We start from the raw sequence: 23716 nt of genomic DNA on the forward strand, positions 1-23716 counted from the left end.
CCTTACGCTCAAATGTTTTTCCATTAAACATCTAAGTACTAATAAAAAATTAACTCTAATAAAGAGAAAAATTCTTGAACCGATAAATTGTTTTTGGGTCAAGTAAATTTTACTTTATTTAAAAATTTTATATTATTATTTTTTTGTTTAATTAAATCAGTAACAAAATTATAATGTCTAATAATTTTAGTATCAATATTTTATTTTCCAAAAAAGTTTCTATTTTTTTTTTTTAATATTTCTTTTGTTAAACATTAAAATTCTAAATAATATTGTAAAATTTACTTAACTAAATGTATTATTATAAAATCATGTATTTTTGCCATTCAAATTTTAAATTATATAGCTTAGCAAATTAAAATAAATAAAAATACAAAAATTAACAGCTTAATTAGCAATATCAAATTTCTACTTAATTTAATTTTTAATTATCCAAATTCAATACCAAAAAAATTCTTCAGCCTCAGAAAAATTTTTCAATTTGATTTTTCTTGTCTCAATCCAATCCACACAGTAAAAAATTTTGTGTTAAATATTCAACACTTTTATGGGTAAATTTAATATTAATTGTGTTAAATTAATACAAAAAATTGTTAAACATTTAACATAAAAATTTTTTAACGCAAAATTTTTTATTGTGCAGCCAAATTTTCGAAAACAATTTTCCCCAAAATTTCTTCCCTTGACCCTTTTTTTTTTTTTTTTTTTTTTTAATTTCTGCATGACCCACCAGCGATAAATAATCCAAAATAACAAGTTTCCCATCTCGATGATCATCGCTATAAATAGCAAGCATCGAGGATTGACGATATATCCGAGATTGACCGTCACGTCCGTTTAGAATCTCTAATCCATGATTCCGCCATTACACTACTCATGTCTCGTTCAATACACAGAGCATTACATTTAGCCGATGGGAATCTCATCCACAGCATACAGCAGACAGCAACAGCAACAGCAACATCCCAACATAGCTGAACATAGCTGTGCACACATCCCAATATACTACATCTATCTATTACCCCATTACTTAACTCTCTGCGCCGAACTCAGCAGAATGGCATCTGAATGCACCAGAACGAGGTTTATTTGCTTAGCAACTTCGTAATAGCGACATGCCATGAAATAGAGTTTGGGTTTGGGTCCAGTATGTATCTATCCATCGTTACAGTCCTGTATACGTCTCTGTTATCCCTGGTAACTGGTAGTGATAGAAGAGATACTCTATATGTACTCTACTCTGTAGACCCGCAGACCTGTAGACCCTGTAAAGGCATCGACCGACGAGTGGAGCGTGTTTGTGCGCTTTTTCCCGGATGTCGTGCGGAAACCGAAAACAATGAACGTGCTTCCGTTTTATCCACAAGGCCAGAAATCCATCTCACGTTAACTCCACTCGATACACTATACCACGCATAACAGCTAAACCGCTATCCTACTTTTCAATTGGATTCCTATGTCATGTTGGATCTATCTGTCAACATAACTATCGAATCAAATCGAAAGGCAACGCAACTTCTCGCGCCAGAGGGTACTCCCATTGCCATCACCATAAACAGCGTTATTGCCACACCACTACTATTATTACTATTACAATTACAATTACAATTACAATAACCATTTACATTTACATTCTGATCCAAGAGTAGAGGGCCATGGGACTATTTCTGCCCCCAGCAAACTCAAATACTTCCACTTTATTCTACTTCATACGTTACATTATGCATCCGCGTTTTGATTGCCGCGACCTGTTAGACTGTCATTAGGTTCACACCATTTTTCACCGCAGTCTGATTACAGGTGTTACGAGTGTTCGGTCGCGCTCGTTGTCCTGTCAACAACACGCGAAGAATATTATTAGATTTTTTTTTTTTTTTTATTATATATTTTTTATACGGTTTGCATTTTAATTGATAGCTCTGCCGCCGTTGTTTATCCGATTGTAATTAGTTTTGTTTAAGCGGTTCTGGTTCGCTTTGTGTCGCGGTGCATGGAAGTAAATAGTGCTGACTTTTTAATTAAAGGTATGTATGGAAATTTTGATTTTTTCGAATTTTTTTGTGGAGATTTTTTGTGGTCCATAATTTGGTAGAATTTTTTAAAAGTGTAAGTTACTGTAAAATTGAGCAATTTTTTTTTTTTGACATAGTAATTAATTAAAAATTGATGACACTGATGTTGACAGATATTAAAAATTCTTTTATAATTTTATAGCAATGAAAATATTATTATAAAAATTTTTACATGTAAAAATTAATAAAAATTACAAGTGAAAATTTTTAGAAGCTTTTTTTTATTGTAATTGATTTGTTAAAAAATTTTTGGGTTTTTTTTTTTTTTTTTTATAAATTGTGCAATTACAAAGAATTTAAAATAATAAATTCAAATTTTTTACATATTTTTTTGCTTAATAAAATTTTAAAAAAATCAAATTTATTAAAATTTTTTTAAGTTTTAAAAAGTTTAAAAAGTGATACCAGTTTTTTTTTTTAAATCAAAATAATTTTAGACTAAAATAAATATTTCGGCTAATATTGTTCAAAAGTATTGATAATAGATTGATTGACATACTTTTGAAAATAAATTTTTTAATTTCATAGTTTTATGATGATTCAATTAAACAGAAATAGAAAAATTTTAAAGTAATAGTCTTCTATAAAAATTTAAAACCAAAAATATATTTTAAAAAATTAATCAAGTTCTTGTATTTAAATAAAAGTTAAAAATTTATTGAAATTTTTGATAAATAATTTGGCAAAAAATATTTTTATAAAGTAATAAAAATCAAATATTTATCAATTATTAAAATTTCGCATGATTAAATCCAAAATATCGCATCACTAAATTAAAGACTATAAAAAAAAGTCCACTTATTACTTTCTTCTCCCAAACCGATGTTGATTTATAATTAAATCAAAATACTTCTTGGATTCTATTAGCAAAATAAATAAAACCTCAATCATTAAACGATTCACCGATCAAAGTTGGTTCCGCCCTCCACTTTGTCCGTCAATCAAATCTCCACCACCATTAATTACTTAATTAAAAACAATGCGGTTTTGATCCAACACGTTAATACCGGGGAATTGATCAAACAATTCAAATCCAGGAGTATTAAATTTACGGATTAATTTAATAAATAATAATAATTATAATTATAATTATAATTACGGAGACAGTTGCAACTGATTGCAGCAATTTGCCTCCACTTTTACCCGGAGACAGAGCCAGGATTAAAAAGGAGGATTAAAAAAAGGTAAAAAATAGGAATAGAGTTAAAATAAAATATTGATTTACGTAACTGAGGTAACTGAGCTATAAAGAGACTCGAGAGCTTTCTTATTTCCATTATCCCTGGTCGGTATCTATAGATATAGGTGTACCGAGAATAAAAGTACTTTGAGTTAAGAGTATTATACTTTATGAGCGTATTCGATAAAATGTATTTTATTTCTCTTGATGCCGCTCCCATTCATCGACTCTGCTTGGCATTATTTATTATTAAGATCAAGAATCAAGACTGAGGACCGAGGACCGAGAATTGAGGACTGAGGAGTTTTATCAAGGCAAACAGTGAATAGAATCGAGCCCCTTAAAGCTCCAGCCGATGCCTGATGGCTGAATTTATAATTTTATTTAATTGCTTTAACTTTACTCGCTATTTTAATTTGAATACTTTCAATATTATCTTTTTATCGGAGATGAAGTCTCCGGCCGGCGACAATAGGTGGTAATAATAATCCATTGATTCGCAACAAGTGGAGCTGCTCTGTATTGGAAAAACCGTGGGCTGAGGGGCGAAATCAGGGAAAATAAAAAATAAAATACTTAAGTTTGTATAAAGAAACAATTTCTGGAATTGACAGGCTATCTGCTTCTGGTTGGCTCGAGACAGAAAATTCGCAATCCGTCGGGAGCTCTGTTGTCCTCAATCGGATTTTATTTGCCAGACTCAATCATGCGTACGCGAGAAAAAATCTTTTCACCCTCGTCTTTATTTGAGCTCTTAATTGTCTGGAAGCTGGATTCCGCAAATATTTTTATCGGAATTAACTCGGGTAATTAATTGTGAGGTTTGAGAGATAGTGAGGGTGATTGTTGATTATTTCTCAGGAATTTAATAGGAATAGGGGTTGTAATTATGTTAGTGATTAATTGGAGATAAAAATGGGTTTTTAGATTATTATAAAAATTTAAATGATTCACGAAAAAAATTATTAAACATAATTTACACAGTAAAAAATTTTGTGTTAAAGATTTTTATGTTAAATATTTAACATTTTTTTTTTGTGTTATTTTAACACTTTTTTGAGTTAATTTAATACAATTAATGTTAAATTTACACATGAAAGTGTTAAATATTTAACACAAAATTTTTTGACACAATGACGCAAAATTTTTTACTGTGTATTATTTTAAATATTTTGAATCAAGTGAAAATATTCGCGAAATTTATTTTAATTAAGAATTATTTCTTAGTTTAAAATTTTTTCTGCTTGATTCAAATGATCAAAATTAATTTTTCGGATCGAGATTTTTTTTTTTTTTAATTTAGTTCAATTTTTTATCGATATTTTGGGAAAAGAAAAAAATATCAAAAAATTATAAAATGTTGGTAATTTTTAAATTCGTTTTTTAAAAATTGCTAAAAATTTTGTACAATTCAAAATAAATTAATTTGAGTCAAAAATGGTCCTATATATGTAAAAAAAATTAATAAAAATGATTTTATGAAAATTCATATTACAGAAATGACAAAATTATTCATTGAAATTTTCTTTTTTCTACATATTTATCGTAAATTAACTTTTTTAGGATAAATATGAATTTATTTAATAAAAGAAAAATTTTTTGGATGAATAATTTTGTTTTTTAACAAATATTATACAAAAGAAGAAAATAATTTTAATTTTTTAATAAAGAATTTTAATTTTCTAAAATACAAATTATTGGTCCGGAAAAAAATCTAAAAATTTTAAAATATCGGTTTTTTTTTTAATTTTATTTTCTCCCAATAAAAATCTCAATTAAAATAAAATGAACATGTAAAAATTTTGTTATAAAATTAAAAAAATTATAAGTAACCCGTAGACCGAAATAATTGTATAAACAAACTGGCAATTAAACAATTAAACTCGGCGAGTTATGATTGACATAGGAAAATAATAGAAGGGTAGTAACGAGCGTGTGACCACATTTGATCAGCGAGTAACCATCAAATGATTGCGGACTGAGGTGCTGGCTGCTGTTATACACTAATGAAAGAGAGTAGAGAGTACGGTGCAGCACATAGCTGGTGAGTTTCAGAGAATGACAAAAAAGGGTTCTGGCCAGCGTGCATTGCCGGACGTACATTGTTGTACGCGGAGTTTACAAACGGTGTCGGAACAAGGGTCCGTGGGATTCCAAATGAGCACTCACCCTGAACATTTCCACACACAACCACCGCTTTGACCGATGTATTTGTCGTCATCATTTCTCTGATTCCATATGTAATACAAATACCAACACAAATGGAGACACATCCATTTCCACATCTATTTCCACTCACACTTAGCTGGTGTCGACCAATCGAATTTAATAAGAGAAATACTAAATTCACATTGCACACGCCCGTACCGAAGGCACCAGAGCGTAGTTCCAACTTCCAGGCTTCTATTCGCATTATTAACTATCCATTAAACTATATATTATCCTACATCTTCTATCTACTATCTCTGGTGTCTGCATGGCTCTCCATGATGTGAAGAGCAGATTTTCTGTCCAGCAAATATTGGACAGTTTATTTTAATTTATTATAATTTAATAATTTATTTTATTTATTTATTTATCTATATTTTGCCTTTTCAAGAGTTTTCTTTTTTTTTGGCAAAAGTTTAATTTACATTTAAATTATTATTTACATCAAAATAAATTTTACAAATTCATAAAAAAATGTAATAATCGATATTTTATTAAAAATTTCACGTCTTAAATTAAAAATCATTTAAAAATAAATTTAAATTCGCTTGATTTTTAATTTAATTAATTATCTTTCGAAATCATTGTTTATAAAAAAATTATTATTATATTACTTTGAAATCTCTACGGATTTATTGTGGATAAAAAATTTTTTGGAATAACATTAATGAATTTTTATTATTTCCGTTCAATGTTTTCTTCTTAGAATTTATTTATCAGGCGTTGTAACACAAAAAAATTTTATTTAATACAAATTATTAACAAGACCCCAGAAAAAATATGCAAGGTTAAATTTACAGTGCCTCAAAATTATTAAAATAAATAATTAAAAATTTAAAAACAAATAATTACAATATTTTAATAATTAGTTGCTATTAATAAATTGATAAAACTGAAATTAAAAAAATTGTTTAATTGTTTTTTATAGAAAAAATGATAATAATAGTAATAAATTTTACGCAATGGAAATAAAAGCCTTGATGATAGTTATAGAAGCTTGTAGATGGTATCTAAATTTTATTATAACGCCGGTTATCTTCTGTATGGGTTTGTTATTGACGCTTCTGTTTTTTATTTTTGTATTGTTATGCAATGATGGGATTTTCATTAAATAGTAGTTTTGTTTTCCCCAAGGACGGGATTGTTGAAAATTTTATTTTATTAATTTTTGCGGGACTGAAGGTCCTCGATTAGATTAGATTGGATTTGGAATTGTTGCTGGTTACCGGAACGTGCTATTAGATGGGTATCGCTTTGCTTCGGAGTTGTGTAATTTTAGGATTTAATTGGGAGGTGGAAATTCATGCGACGGTGATTAATTTTAGTTGAAATTTAGATTTATTGTTGAGAAATTTTTTTCCGGTATTTTAATTTAATGCTTAAATTTTTTAACAAAAATTAATACTTAAAAATTTGTCTACAATAAAATTTTGTTCCAAACAAGACCCTTTATATTAATAACCGTAATTTAAAATAAAAATAAAATTGTATATCTAGTAATTTAACATCCGCGTGACAGAAATTAAAAATAGCAACCGGAACAACACAATGATAAAAATCATTTGTAACAAACATCCGCTTTGACCATTGCGCTGGTTCAATACCTAGGAAGCCGTAAAAAAGTTATTTTTATTTATATTAACTAAAATAAAACAAAATACAGCTCATAAAGTTAATAAACTCCGCAGTTATTAAATAAAAATACAAAAAAAAATTTTTTTTGATTTGAATATTCTTGAAATGAGCGCTAAATTGATCGCATGGAATTCCTGGGCTCATACAACTCATAACAATAGACCCCACCTCACATACCTAACCGGTACGACTGAGGACTGACGATTCTTCTACAATTTTCTCGATTCCCCATACTTAAAATTAGTTTTGTCGTAACCGTGGCATTGTTCAGAACTCTGTAAATTAAATTTAACTTTATTCAACATTTATCATTATTCCCATGGAATTTACATACAATAATCTCAAATTTATTCTTCTAAAACCATTAATAACACATTAATAATTCCAAAATGATCCACCTGATTGCGATGGTATCTCGATTTATTTTCTGACCCAAAAATTCTCAACGATTGTTAAGAAAATAATTATTTAAATAATTCATTTTTATTTCTTCCTCTCCTCAGTATCTGCAACCAAGTGGTATGACCACTTGACAGTGTTTACCGTGCCTTCAACTCAAAATGAAAAGGAACTTTAACATGTTCAGTATGGTTCAAGCTATTACGGTTCTGACAATTCTCAAGATGCTTGCCAATGGTAAGTTTATTTTAATTTGTTAAACTAAACATTGATATTGTCACAAATAATAAAAACATGTCTATTAAACAACAAAAAAAAAATAATTATTAAAGACCAAAAAATAAGTTTTAAAACTAAATAAAAATTTCTTGACTCAATATTATTTTCTCGGTTCCAAAAATCAATTTTTTTTTTATTTAAAATAATTTTACTTTCATCAAAAAATTTTTTTTAATTTAAACAATGATTTTTTTTGAACAAAATTTTCAATTAAATTATTTTGAACAATTTAATTTAATTAAAAATATTTTTACCTCAATTAAGAATTTTTTACAATTGATTTTTTTTAAGAAATTTTTATTTGAATAAAGAAATTTTTTTTTTATGTATGTCAAAGTGCAATTGCGGTCGAATGTAATAAAAAAATTGTAAAAATAATTTAGACATAACATCTTGTAAAAAATTCAAGGAATTAAAAAAAAAAAAAGAGCAAAGTAATTTAAATAAAAAATTACAATAACAAAAAAGGCAACCAGACAGGGAGTTTAGAATAAAAACAAGAGCTCTAATGAGACTTTTTAGCATCGAAGGTCGTGATCATTGTCCATAAACTTTTTGTTTTCCAACTCATGAATATCTGCATTATTCTTATTCTCGGACAATCACTTACCGCGATAAATCAAAAACTTTTTTGACCCTTTAGTGTTATTTTACAGCCCAAACCACGTGTAACGGCAACGCTGGGAGGATAGTGTATGAAAGATTACCGGATCAACAGCTCCAAGGGTTCGATGATGAAGTGGTAAAATAATTAATTTTTTATTATTATTTATTTAGAAAAAAAAAAAAAAAAAAATTAAAATATTTTGCCCAGAAGCTTTCATTTATTCGAATAGAATTTATTGATTTATTTTTGTTGTTTTTTTTAAAGGTGAGAGATTCGGCGCCGCCGTTCCGTGTTTTGGAAAAATGTCAGGACCTGTGTTTACGTGACAGGACTGCAGGGAATAATTTGCCGCGTGCCTGTGCAAGCTTTGATTTCCAGCCTGGAAGTAGAATCGCCTCGTTCAGCGGTACGCCGGAGTATGAAGAGAGCACGTGCTATTTGACCAGAGAACAAGCTCAGCCCGAGGGAATTGGCAATTTAATGCTCGTACCCAATAGCGTCCACTTTACTGAAGTCTGTCTCACGTGTGAGTAAATCGATTAATGCTCCTGCAGTCCTCGCATTCCCCATCTATTAAACCAATAATCAATACTCTATTACATTTGTAACTAATAGCGCTATCACCACTTCACTCAATTCTCAACTCTCTTCTTTTTTTTTTTCGTTGTTTTTTTTTTTTACCAATTCAATTCAATTCTTTTATTTTGCAATTAGCTAATAGGATCGAAAGAGACTGTCCAAACAGACGGTACATTTTTGAGCGACATTCCAGGAAGAAATTAAAGTTACCTATGACTGATGTCAGAGAAGTTCCTGCTGCTAATCGAACAGTCTGTGAAGAAAGGTATTTTTTTTTTAAGCCAGCGCGCATAAAATAATTTACCACGTTGAAAGATTTTTAATTTATCGCTTTTTTTTTCAATTTTTATCAGTAAAATTTTTTCTATAAATTTTTTTGTGCAAAATTTGTTACCAAAAATTTTAAATATAAATTTCTAGTTTAATTATTGAAGGTAGAATTAAAAAAAAAAATTTTTTTTCTTAATGTTAAATTGTTAAGTTTATAAAAAAATTTGATTGAGCCAAAAAAAGACTTATTAAAATATTTTTTAGTTGTTTAAACGAGTACCACTTTGTCTGCCGTTCGGCGACATTCGACGCAGTAAACAGAAATTGTTTAATGAGTCGTTTCACCAGAAGAACACATCCAGAACTTTTAGAAGATGATCCCAATACTGATTATTTGGAAAATACTTGTTTAAATGGTAAATTTTCAATTGGAAACTTTCTGAGGAATATTACAATAATAAAATGTTTGTATTGTATGAAATAATTGTTTTATCAATTTTTTAGCCGACAGAAGGTGCGACGGACTGACGGTGTTTATCAAGGAAGAAAACAGGAGACTTCGCGGGCCCTTCGAGGTGGACATATACACAAACTTGACGCTGGAAGAGTGTCAAAATCTCTGTTTGCGGGCTGATAAATATTTTTGTCGAAGCGTCGAGTTTGATGAGCAAACACGCCAGTGTGTTATTTCTGAAGAAGATTCTGTCTCACAGAAAGACGATATTGGGACCAGTAACAGCCCTTCTTATCATTTTTATGATCTTGTCTGTCTTGATAATCGTGAGTTGCTTTTTCAATTTATTCCTCAGGAGATTACTAACGTTTTTAAAGTTTTTTTTTTTTATTAATTTTTTATTTTTAGCTATAATTTAAAAATTTTTTTTAATTTAAAATTCAGTCAAATTCTTCTTCAAATTAAAAGTAAAGAAATATTTAACAAAATTTTGTGTCTAGAATAATTAAAATAATTTTTAAGTTCTTAAAAAATTTTTAAAATTTTTAAATCCAAACAAAATTTTACAAATAAATTGAAAAATAGAATTATTATTATTATTATTTTATTTAAAGTCGCTTTTTGACTTCTAAAAAACATTAAATTTTATTTTTTAAAAAAAAAATTTATTTTAAAATAATCTAAAAACTTAAAAAAAAATTACAATTAAAATAAAATTCACTGTAAAAAATTTTGCGTCAAAAAATTTTTAACACAAAATTTTTTACTGTGTTTATAAAAAAATTACTTAAGTGATTTTAAATAACTAATTTTGATAAAAAATATATTTAAAATTAGAAAAAAAGAATTTATAAAAAAAAAAATCTCGAGCAAAAGCAAAATTATTAAAAGTAATAACCAATAAGTTTATGTAACAAACTATCCCGCCATTGTTTCGGCGACAATTTACTTAAACTGTCAGATAAATGTCAACCAAATGCCAGCTTACAAAAAGTAGCTTCTCCTTCAGCACGTGGCTCGGAATACCCGGACAACTCAGTCTCAGGACACTACCCGGATAGCAGACGTCCAGACACGGCCTTCCAGCGATACAGGAACTCGCGTTTGAGCGGAGAGTTTCACTCAGAGATAACTGGAAGAAGTCTGAGCGAGTGTTTGGACGAATGTCTTCGGCAAACCAGCTTCCAATGCCGATCCGCGGTTTATTCTGAGCACCTCCGTTCCTGTCGACTCAGCAGATTCAATCAGCGTGATGGCCATCGGATCATCTACGACGCCGATTTTGACTATTACGAAAACCTCATGCGTAATTATTATTATTATTTATTTAATATACAGTGTCTTTTGGAGCTTTGGGTCTGAATAATTTTATTCTCAAAGCCAAAGCCTCTTTGAAAGTCTTAATCAACCGTGAAAAAATCCAGCCGACAGCTATTCCGATAAAAACACTTTTACAATCTCATCTGGAACGGTAGCATCGGAAAATGTCAACTTTTACGGAGTAAAAGAGTACAGAGTCCAGTTCCTACGGCGATAAAAATACTTTTTCAATCTCCAATCTCAACGATCTCTATTCAATTGAATGAAAACTTTTTTTCACTTGACATATCCATCATTTCTTTCCTTTTCTTCACTCTTTTTATTACTTATATTCTTAAACATTATTTCATTTCATTTTTGTATTCATTTTTTACTCGCTCTCGACTCACAAGAGCACACTTAATAATTTAGTTAAAAAGTTTACCGAAAATTTATAAAAATTAAACTTTCAATATCATTCAAAAGTTTCAAGAAATTCTATCCACTTTGCTTCTCAAGAGATTCAATTCGCGAATTTTTACTTTAAATTAAACTTGCTGGGTAGAAAAATTTATATGCATTTTGTTAAACTTTTTCATGTGCTAAAGTGTAAAGGCTAGACTTTATATAATATTTTTGAAATGCATTTTTGAAGTATTGTGTAAAGTATATATTCACGTAAATACCACGCGGTTATTTATAAAAATATTATAACCAAATCTACTGATAAATTTAATTTAATTAAATTTTATGACCAAAAATCTAAAAAAAAATTATTTTGACCCAAAAAAAAAAAAAAATAAAAAATAAAAATGTTCAAAATAATTTTTTTGGTTCAAGAATTTTTTTTCCAACAATTAATGTCTTTAAAAATTAATTAGTTGATCAGTAATTTAATAAAAGTAAATTTTTTTTTTAATTATTACGCAATTTACATTTTTAATTTATAAAATTCGATTAACAAAACTTTTTCTCACAAAACTGCAGATCAATATTTAGATGGAGATCGAGATAATCCGATGTACAGACCCGACCCCGTGGGACAGGGCACTAATTTCGAGAAACCGTCCCTCGGGCGACCAGGTAACACATGTTTAATTAAATCTAATTAACAAATCTCTCAGCGATAAAACTCGGTAATTAAATACTCATATAATTTCTAATTATAATTCGAAATTACTAGGTCACCCGGACGACTACGACAAAGGGTATCCGGGCGGTTCTCATGGCGACCGCTACCCAGATTACTATCCGCCCCCCGGAGACAGATTTCCCGGCAGCAAGTACCCGAATCAATACCCGGACGATCGCTACCCCGATAAATATCCAGATCGATACCCTGATAAATATCCAGATCGATACCCGAGTGATCGTTATCCTCTGGACCGGTACCCGCATGATCGTTACCCCAGTTCTGGGGACCGGTACCCAGCAGATCGTTATCCTGGTCCGAGTGACCGCTATCCTGCGTCAGGTGATCGGTACCCCAGCGATCGATACCCTGCGGGCGACAGGTATCCTGGAGATCGGTATCCAGCAGGTGACAGGTACCCGGTGGGTGGAGATCGCTATCCTGTGGGTGGAGATCGCTATCCAGTCGCTGGAGATCGGTACCCGATAAGCGGTGATCGATATCCAGTTAACAGCGATCGGTATCCAATCAACGATCGATATCCTGTCAATGGTGAAAATTATCCGCTGATCAATACTCCAGGTTGGTGAAAAAATATTTATAATTAATAATTTATAAAAAATTAATCATTTATTTTTTTTTTTTATTATAATTTATTGATTTTTTTTTTGATGTTTTTTATTATTATTTTATTAAAAATTCGAAATTAAATTTTTGGTTGAAGAAAATTAAAGAAAATTCATAAATTTAAGTCGGAAAATTTTTGATGGAATTTTAAAAATTTTTGAAGCTTAAAAAAAATAAATTACATTTTTTGTTGAGCAAAATTAAATAAAATTGTACTTTTTATAATATTTTATTAACTAAAACAATAATTTAAAACATTTTCAATTAATTTTAAAAAAGAAATTTAAAAAAGAAATATTTAAAAAAAAAATTAATAGATATTTTTGGTTAATAAAGCTGAATGCTTTTAAAATTAAAATAATTCTTGTAATAAGTAATAACGTAAAAAAATCTATTACCCAATACATCGGAGTACATTGTAAAAAATTTTCATACAAACAATGGTCTCTGAGTATTTAATATAGTCAGCTTGCTATGAATTTACAGTGACATTTTTTCGATATGAAATATCGGATTGTTACATATTATTTTAAAACCTGTCACTAAATTCTGTCCATGTTCTACAAAGTATTATTCTTGAAAACTACTATAATAATAAAGTGAATATTTAAGTTACGATTTACAATACTTCTCCAGGCTATCACCGATATCCTCCGCCTCCAGTGTATCCATCCTCAGGACACCGGTACCCGAGCAGTCCAGGAAGTAGATATCCAGTGAAAGACGAGCCTTATCATCCTGGTTCTGGCACACGTTATCCAATACCGGATGATCCTTTAACGCGGTATCCGACTCCCGGTATCAATAAAATACCCTCCCGATATCCCAATGATAGATATCCTGACAAGGACCCTTATCCTTTTCGTGACAGGTAAGATCAGCTCATTATCATTAATTAGACAATTTACAATTTTAGGTTTTGACGTGATACTAAAATCTCTAGAAATTTTATAACAATATTTTTTTATGTGTCTAAATATGGAATTTTTAGTTTAAAATTTTTGTTTGTGTTATAAAATAAAAGGAGTAAATTATTACAGTATTGAAAAATGATGTTTTGTGTTTTATATCAAATATTACAGTTAAAGAAATTAATATTTGCATAATTAAATCAATAAATGTTGAAGTTATTTCATATTATTTTAATAAAAAAAAAATTAGGACTAAGGTTGACCTTAAAGGTTATTCCTGCAACTTTCTGCTAATTTTTTACCTAACAGCTCAACGTTTGACTAATTTTATTTTTAAACTAATAATTTTAAGAGAAATTATAAATTTCTAAAAAAATAATAAACTAATCAACTGCTTGGCCTAAAAACCTTGTAGGAAATAAAAAAACAAATCGATAGGTAAATAAAAATTATTGGAAATAAATTTATTGAATTATTTATTACACTAAAAATTTTTAAAATTTGAATACTAATTATTTATAAACTTATAAAATGTCCTTTTTTTTTACAAAAAAATTCTTTTTTTATTTATTTAAGAAATATCAAATTTTATTTAATAAATTATTTTATAAAAAAAAATGTATTTAAAGTCAATAAATTTTTCTAATCAATGTAAAATTCAAATTCTTGTCTAAAATTAATCGACTAATTAAAATAATGTGAATCTCGATTAAATAGACGATGATGATGCTGGAGAACAGTGTAATAATTATAGTTTGATTGTAGATATCCTGGAGCGTATCCAAACTTGTATGAGGAGGACATCCGAGGCACAAAAGGGTTCGCAGATAGGCCGGGATATTACTCCCCAGGAGGAGTAGCGGGAGCCGTTAGGCCAGGACCACCAGGAGCAGGAGCTGGAGCTGGAGCAGGATACCCGGAACCCTCGCCCGACAACTTCATGGCGGGGGTGGGTGTGGGTGGTGGCGTGGGCGACACAGATCCGTACAACAGTGTCCGGCCAATTGGCTCCGGCGGTGGGACAATTATCGGGCGACCGCCGTTGCTTTCACGGTGCGACGAGCAGGAGAACTTTCGTCAAGTCGGATCCCACACCCGGGTTCGCAAGCCCTTTGTCCGCAGATACACAACCGCCAACACATTGACCGAGTGCGAAAGAGAGTGTGCCGACGCGAGAGACTTTGTCTGCAGGTCCTTCAATTTTAGGGCATACGCCGCGCCCTACGGCGCTGAGAGAGACAATTGCGAGCTTAGCGACAGAGATTCCAGGGACATGGCCATGAATAATCCGATTTACTATGACACTTCCTCTGATTACGATTTCTATGAGAGGAACAGTGCTAGGCAGGGTGCTGACGGCGAATGTTTAGATGGTTAATTATTTTTTTAATATAATTTTATAAATCTTTTTTTATTTTTTATTTTTATTTTACGGTGATAGAATTATCAATTTTATTAATTAATTATTCAATTAATTTATATTATTAAGAAAATAAAAAAATTTTGTCTCCAGGATAGTCAGATGATAGAATCGGTTTTTTTAATAAAATTTAATGTCATTGCAAAGGTTTTGACTTGAATCTTATAAACTATTGATATTTTTAAAGATCTGAGCTCACCCCGACATTTCACTCATCGAGACCTTTCATTTAAATACCCACATCAATTTTTCATATATTTCATATATTCATATATATATGTATATATGAAAAATATATAAAAATGCATGTGGGTACTCAAATGAAAGCTCTTGATGAGTGTAACATCGAGATGAGCTTATATTTTGAAAAACGCCAATAATTAAGAAAGTACAGTGCAATTTAACAAAATTCATTATTTAATAAAACAAAATTTAATAGATATTTCTTCATTTTTATTGTTTTTTCAATGATTAAGGGATTTTTTAATATTCACTAAGTCTTCCTAATTGGTAATAAATATTAATAAAAATTTATTAATACTTAACAAATTTTTATTAATCGTAAAACAATATTTATTTGTATTTAATAAATAATTAAATAGTTTCCAATAAAATAAATTCATTAATAGTTAATAAAATTTTTTATCAATGTATTGATAAATTTATACGCCAATATTTAAATAATCTTAAATATTTATTTATTAACTTTACAGTGAGCCAAGTATGCAGCGAAGACGGCATGGAATTTACATTAAGAACTCCCGATGGTTTTATTGGACGCATTTATACCTACGGTTATTACGATCGTTGCTTTTTCCGCGGTAATGGCGGCACTGTTAATGTATTACGTATAAGTGGGCCTCAAGGTTATCCTGAATGCGGAACACAACGGGTAATGCTTTATTTTTTTAATTGTTTCATTACACGCCTCATTATTGCTAATTTTCTGTTAGATATTTAATATGTTCTGGTGAAAAATATTTTTTTAGAAAGAAAGAAAGGTCAATTGCTGCATATGGACTTATGTAAATAGAGATTAGATAATTGTATTACAGATAGTTTGTAATCTTGAGATTTGAGATTAGGTAGAACATTATCGATGTTCAATAATCTTTTAGTATATGTTTATTTATTTAAATAATTTAATTTAAAATAACAATTATTTTTTTTAAGTTGAAAATTTATTTTAAATTAATTTTTTCAGTGTTAAATTTTTTTTCTGGAACTAAATTAATTTTTTTTATTTGTAAAATAAATGTTTAAGTTGCCAAATAATTTTTTTTCAGCTGTATAATTTTTTCAATGTACAAAAAATCATTTTTAAATTATTTATCAATTTTATTGACAAAATTTTTGATATTTTTTTTTAATTATCTTTTCAAAATTTCATATTTTTTTTTTTCATCAATTAACATAAATATTATTATTTATCCCAGACTAAATTTTCAATTAAAATACTTCAATTTAATTAAAAAAAATTCTAAATTTTTTTATTTCTACAAAATTTACTTAAAAAAATTTCTTTCAATAAAAAAAAAAATTAAATTAAATCAATTTAATTAAAATTCTTCCAATAAATATTTTTTTTCTTTTTAACACACCCAGAAAATTAATTTAAAAATAATAATCATTACCAAAAAAGTAATAAAAATTTTTAAAGCAAACAAATTTTCCAACAAAGAGGATCATTCTGGGACTTATCCTCAATCAACACACTATCCCCCAAAATAAGTCATAGAAACTTAAACCACCATACAAAATCGTATTAAGCCACCATCTTACGGATTTTGAATAGCTCTTTGAAGGCTACAGTACACATACAATGTACATCGCTTAAAAAAAGTCATGTAGTATCTACACAATTGACTTGTTATTTTTTATTGCCCATGACTTTTTGTAATAACTCAAATCCGATTCGTTCCCTCATTAATTATAAAACCAAAAATTTTTTATCAGCTCTTTAAATGTACTTCTTGCCGTAATAGCGTGGGAAAAATGAAGGCTTACATCTGAATATGAATAATAATAATGATAAATATATACAAAATGATTTATCACTTGAGCTGGAGGATTTAAAACTTCAAACACTAATTCTTCTTGCGTATGACTTATTATTTATGAATTTTTTTGTAGTACGGAGATACGATGACAAACATAGTAGTGGTGCAGTTTTCCGACTACGTACAGACGGGGAGAGACAAGCGTTTTAATCTAACATGTCTATTTCGGGGTCCAGGAGAGGCGGTTGTCACCTCGGGATACATCGGAGCTGGGTGAGTTAATCTCCCATTTGATACCGCTCATTCCAATGTCATCCATTACAACTGTTTTCAAATATCAATGGCTTTATAACAATACATATTATATTTCATATTATTCCATTCGGTTTTCTTATTTTTACGATTGTATTATTAGCAGATCAGGTTCGCCGATACCTATTGAGTACTTGCCAGCTGAAAACACCCTGAGCTCCCGCGTCAGGCTGATGATTCTCTACCAGGGTCGCCCGACGACAACCATTGCCGTCGGTGATCCTCTTACATTCCGGCTAGAGGCCCAGGACGGGTGAGTTTTTGATTTTCTGAGCTGTGTACTATTGTGCCTCTATGCGTAAACTTGTACAATAAATATTTCGCACAATAAATATTTGATTCCACGCTCAATAAATCACGGTACGGTGCGAGTACTCGAGTGTACGTTAAACTCGATAACCATCACGTCGTATATTTATGTTTTTTTTTTTTTTTTTTTTTTTTCCGTTTCTTTTTTCAGCTACAACTATGTGACAGACATATTTGCGACGAATGTCATTGCCCGGGACCCCTACTCGGGTCGCAGCGTTCAACTGATTGACAGATATGGGTACGCTCTTTTTATTTTATAATTATTTTTATTAATGCTGAGAGACAAGTTTATTAAAGATGAATATCATTTTTTTTTTTTGGACTTTGATATTCATTTTATTGTTAATTCAAAATTTTTAGAATAAATTTTAAAGAATTACGCACAGTAAAAAATTTTGCGTCAAAAAATTTTGTATTAAGAATTTTTGTGTTAAATATTTAACACAAAATTTTTTACTGTGTAATTTTATTTTTTTTTAAATTTTATCAATTTTTCACTGAATAAAAATATTAACAGCAGTCCACCCCGACTTCGCACAGGTATTTAACAAAAATTGGAGTTTTAGAAAGGATCTCGTATTTTTTTTTTTAAATATAAGACAGCCTATGTCACCCGGGGATAGTGTAGCTTCCCAACAGTGAAAGAATTTTTCAAATCGGTTCAGTAGTTTCGGAGCCTATTCTATGCAAACAAACAAACATACAATCAAATCTTTCCTCTTTATAATATTAGTATAGATAAATAATTTTATTTTGGAAAAATAAATTTGATAATTAAAATTTGATAATATTATTGACAAAAATTTAATTAATATTAAACTTCAATAGGTTTATTTAAAAAAAAAAAGTCAATTGATCTCAAAAATCGAAATTTTTCGCGCTATTTTTTAAAAATTAAAAGTCTAATTTTTTTTATAAATATTTTTCAGTACTATCTTAACATTTCTGAATAAAAAAAGTCATAAATTTGTTATATATAAAATTACGTGTCATTTGAACTCAATTATAACTCAAAAAATTTTTTTTAATATTTAGGAGTTTGTAAATATTTTTAATTAATTTTTTGACTTGATAGTTTTTTTTTAAAGAATTTTATTTTAAATTTGTTTAATTTAATTTAAGTTTATTATTTTGACATTTAAATATTCATAAAAAGTAAATTAATTTCGGTAAAAAATTTATGATAGTTAAAATTTAATAAAAATGTAAATAATATAAAAATTTATAAATAATTTAATATTTTTAATGAGTCTTAATTTTTTGTCTAGTAAATATTAATTAAAAAAAATCAATTTCGTATAAAAATTAAAATTGTCTCTTAGCTTGTTGACATACAATAAATAAATGAATGTAATACAAAAGTGATTGACCGCTAATTGACCGAACAAATTAGCTGTCCAGTTGACAACTACGTCTTCCCGGGTCTGGATCGACTGCGCGAGGGTGACAGTCTCGAGGCGCGTTTCAATGCCTTTAAAATTCCGGAATCAAATTTCCTGGTCTTTGAGGCAACTGTGAGATCCTGTCGCGACGGATGTCAGCCAGCTTACTGTTCCGGAAGCGCAGGCAGGAGTGAGCCTTCCTTTGGCAAACGCAGACGTCGATCTTTGAACGGTACCACCGATGATGTATTATTGGATGAGCACGAGAAACTTTTCACGGCGAAGAATGACACCGAGTTAATAGAAGACGACGAACAAGACGACCCCGAGGAGGCTGAAGAGGAACATGTGAGAGAAATGATTGAAGTAAGTGCTTCAAGTTACGACTATTCCACTTTATTTCTTTTATTTAATACTTTAATACTTTTTGTGAGATTACTCTTGCTCTTGCTCTATAAAAATATTACTTATTTAATCAATATTTTACTAGCGAACCGAGCTCGCTGTCTAACTGCCTAAGTACACATCTAACGTCTTTTTATTTCTTTTATCGGAAATCCTTGGAGATTTTTATCCTTTTTCTGGTCATCTGGGTCATTTGTTACCGCTCCGTTTTATTTGTCTATTGTAAAACTTGGAAATTTCTTTCTTTAATAGAATTTCTGGAGACACTTATCACTATTTTATAATATTCTATTGAAATTTGAAATTTATTCATTTTTTCATTTTTTAACTCGTCTATTTTTTTTATTAATCCAGTAATATTAAATTTAACAATAATAATTGCATAAGTTCCAAAAATTAATGCGCAGTTTTTTCAAAATTCAAATTATTAATTTATAATCAAAAAAATTATTTATTTAATCAAATAAAAAAAGTAACAATTATCTAAATTATTGAATAAAATTTTTCATTAAAAAATGTTAATATTTATTTTATGAATTAAAAACTAAATTAATTATTCAAAAATTAAATTATTTAATCAAAATTATTTTATATCATAAAAAAAATTGAATATCTAATTGAGAATCAAAGAATTTATCAAATGTGTGAAAAAAACCTAATTTTAAATTCTATCTACCCTTATCTCGATCTTTTGATATTTTTTAAAGGAACCAAAACCATAAGGGTGATTAAAAAAAATTTCTTTCAAGTGAAAGTAATTAAATTACAATCTAAAAGCGTAAAAATGAAATTTAAAAATTTCTTTATATTCGCCCTTATGGCTTTTTAACAACTCACCCTTATGACATCTGTACCACAAAATCTAACAATGTAATACAAGTTATCAAAAACATGTTAGGATAATTTTGAGTGAATATTAACAATTAAAAAAATTCAAAAAATTTTGAGAATACTCAATATTAATTCTTAATTATTAATTCTGTTCTTATTGATGGTTCATAATAAAATTCAGAAGGTTTTTATTTTTGGATATTTAATACTAGATATTTAATCAATTATTTAATCAATTATTGCGGATTTACCAAACTATCGCAATTTCAAATGATAAATTTCAATGCCTTAGTCTACATTATCCTCTATCCTTAATCACGAAGCGAAGAAATGAATTCAATTCACGAGATAATACTCCAAGATTAGATCCATTTATTATTACCTGACTGTATTTAGCTTCAATTATCACTTTATCGACAAAAGAAAATTAGTAATAGCTTCTGAAGTAGGTCATTGCACAAGTTTCTTTGTCCAAAAATCATCTTCAGGTATCTTTTATAGATATAAAGCTTCACGCCTTGAGAATTTTCAACAAGCAAATTCATTAAATAGTTTTCAGTATCCCGTAACTTAATAAAACTTTTATTTTCGTTCAACGAATATTTCACTCCAACAAAGAATCGCCCCAAATCACTGGCACTTCCCCGAGAAGTCTTCATCCCCAAAGAATTTCAGCTGAAACTCAATTTTCGAGATTATATCGACTTTCTTTTATACGTACGACAATTTACATCTGCAGTTCTATATCTAGTCTATCTCCTAAGTCGATAGTTGAGTTTAGTTCTCGGAAAAGCTAAGCCCCATCTCGTATAATACATTCACATGCACATATATCTATATATATATTTTTTCTATAAGTATTTTCTTCCTGGTAATAAACTAAAAATTCTTCCACACTCATCTCGAATTACAAAGGGTCCATGAAAATCACCGTGACAATAACCATGACAAACCCCCCGTCAAAATATCCCCGATCTAAAACCACCGCATTCACCATGCCTATTTTCACATCCACTGCGGGCGTTATTGATCACTAATTTTTTACCTCACCCCAATTATCTCTGTACCGTTAGTTTTATTTTATTTTATTTTTATTTCAGGTCCTCGACTCACGGTACGACATGGATGATAATTACTACAGCAGTAATGTTGTACAAAAACAAATAGCGCCGGTAGAAACTATTTGTATAACTCCTAATGAATACTATGGATTAGTAACAGCCATTGTCGGTCTAGCTGTATTATTATCTTCTGTTGTAGTTCTTTCTTTGTTAATTTACAGGTAATTACTTTTATTAATCATACTTTAGTTCAATAGTAGTAATAATAATAATAAAAGGTCGTTTTATTTAATTCATTCAATCATCGGCTTCTTAGAAAGTGAATTTAATTTTATTAAGAACTAAAAAAATAAATTTTCAAGATGGAATTTTTTGAAATAGTATAAAGTAGAATTTATGTCTCTAGTTTTACAGATAAGCCTTGTAACTTTATTGAGGGTAAAAATCTTTCGGTTGACATTTCTTTTTATAGTTTATCGGGTTTTATAAATCCTTGAATTTTTTGGAGTAATTTTAGATTTAATTTTATCTTTGAAAATTTTGAATTATTTATTTTTTTTAAATATTTTTAAATTAAAATTTTCATTATTGAATAATAATATTTAATTTAATTTAGACAAAAATTTAATTTAATAATACTTTAAATAAAAGTAAATCTAATTTTTTAATCAAAAAAATTTTTATTATTTGTTAAAAAATTTAGACATTTTCAAATTATTTATTTTTTTTTAATTTTAATTTTTATTATTAAAAAATAATCTTTAATTTAATTTAGACAGACATTTTATTTAATAACAGTTAAAATTAAAATTAATAACATTAAATTTAATTTTTTAATCAAAAAGATTTTTATTATTTGTTAAAAATTTAGAAATTTTTAAATTGATTTAAAATTTTAAATTAAAATTTTTATTATTAAAAAATAATCTTTAATTTTATTAAGAAAACATTTTTATTTAATAATACTTTAAAGTAATATAAAAAATATTTAATCTAATTTTTTAACCAAAAAGACTTTTATTATTTCTTAAAAAAAAAAATAATAATAATTTTTTAAACGAATTAGAAAATATGGTTACCCGATAATCCGTAAGAACAAAATCGTAGACAAAGTAATCCGAGAAGACTCAGCGAGTTCCCGATCAAACTTTTCATTCATGCGATCAGGGCTCCCCAAGCCATTCCAATCAACGTAAGTAACCGTTTAACTCGACAATCTATTTATATTAATTACTTAAAATAAAAACAAATGAGAATTGAGCGCTAAAAAGAAGAAAAAAAAAAAAAAACTTAATCTTGTTCCTCATCCTCATCTTCCTCATCTTCTTTCAGGTCGTTAAGTCAAATTTTTAATCACCAGCTGACGTCGACGGCGATGGAGGGCGCGGTAGGATTAACCGTTAACAGACGGAGCGATTTCGATCCAAGCGAGCCTATTTACACAGATCCATCATTGTTCGAAGTGTCACGTGATTCGCTACATCAATCAAACTCCGCCCGTAATGAAAATCTCCATCTCATATGACGATTATCCAATCTTGAGCAATCATTATCTCTAATTGATTAATTAAGCCTAAATTAATTCGACTAAATCAATTTATTATCCAATCAATAAATATTTCTACAATTATAATTATAAGTAAAATAAAAACTTTATTATTATAGCTTACAATATTTTTACTAAAATAAAAAATAAAATAAATATTACAATTGTTTAATCAAAAGTTTAAATTATTTCTTCTTATCTTCAGTTGTTGTAGGTAATAAATTTACAACTCTTTCGTTTTGAAGCCCACTATACCGCTAGTTCGATCCATAATACTCGCTATGCGGTGAGAGACAATACAAGAGCTCACTACATTACTGACCGTCGAGAAGATACCGAGTGGATGTGAATGCGGAGCCGGGATACAAGAGATACGAGTCGGGAAGCTGTATATAGAGCAAGACTCGAGTAGGAGAGATGAGTGGGTGAATAGTAAGTGGTATATCGGGGATTACCATAAGTAGTTGAACGAACGAGCCCGTGTCATCAGACAAGTTTAAAAACATCTTCATATAATACATACATTAGACCCGGGAGATATCTTCCCGTAATTCTGGTCACGTACCGACCAGTTGTGATAATTCAAACTTCGATTGGGATCTTGGAAACTCTCCAAATATCCCAACATATATCTATATATTTACTATGTAATCTACTACATGTAGTTCTATATATCCATCCATACATACATTATACATGCGCATTCTAATTTATTCCAACTGGACGTCTCATGGTAATGTCCCCAAGACATCCATGATCCGCAACGTTATATTCCAAGGTAAACTATTTGGTTAA

General features: G+C 29.0%; 1 protein-coding gene across 1 annotated transcript; it reads left to right on the plus strand.

The window, feature by feature from the left end:
* Window positions 1-2000: 2000 nt before the first annotated feature.
* Window positions 2001-23072, plus strand: Nompa (no mechanoreceptor potential A). The gene is made up of 20 exons (XM_074248442.1): window positions 2001-2024; window positions 7599-7731; window positions 8430-8515; window positions 8645-8906; window positions 9095-9224; window positions 9494-9645; window positions 9734-10009; window positions 10681-10989; window positions 11970-12065; window positions 12166-12696; window positions 13378-13612; window positions 14418-15025; window positions 15786-15964; window positions 17206-17345; window positions 17491-17637; window positions 17845-17934; window positions 19090-19444; window positions 21415-21596; window positions 22442-22567; window positions 22708-23072. Exons 2-20 carry the CDS (start codon window positions 7656-7658, stop codon window positions 22898-22900), a joined length of 4173 nt encoding a protein of 1390 aa, XP_074104543.1. The 5' UTR covers window positions 2001-2024; window positions 7599-7655; the 3' UTR covers window positions 22901-23072.
* The last annotated feature ends 644 nt before the right edge of the window (window positions 23073-23716 follow it).

Source organism: Cotesia typhae, unplaced genomic scaffold, assembly GCF_013202065.1.
Source record: "Cotesia typhae breed Kobodo isofemale line unplaced genomic scaffold, CoteBio_Ctyphae contig_5, whole genome shotgun sequence".
Lineage (NCBI taxonomy): Eukaryota > Metazoa > Arthropoda > Insecta > Hymenoptera > Braconidae > Cotesia > Cotesia typhae.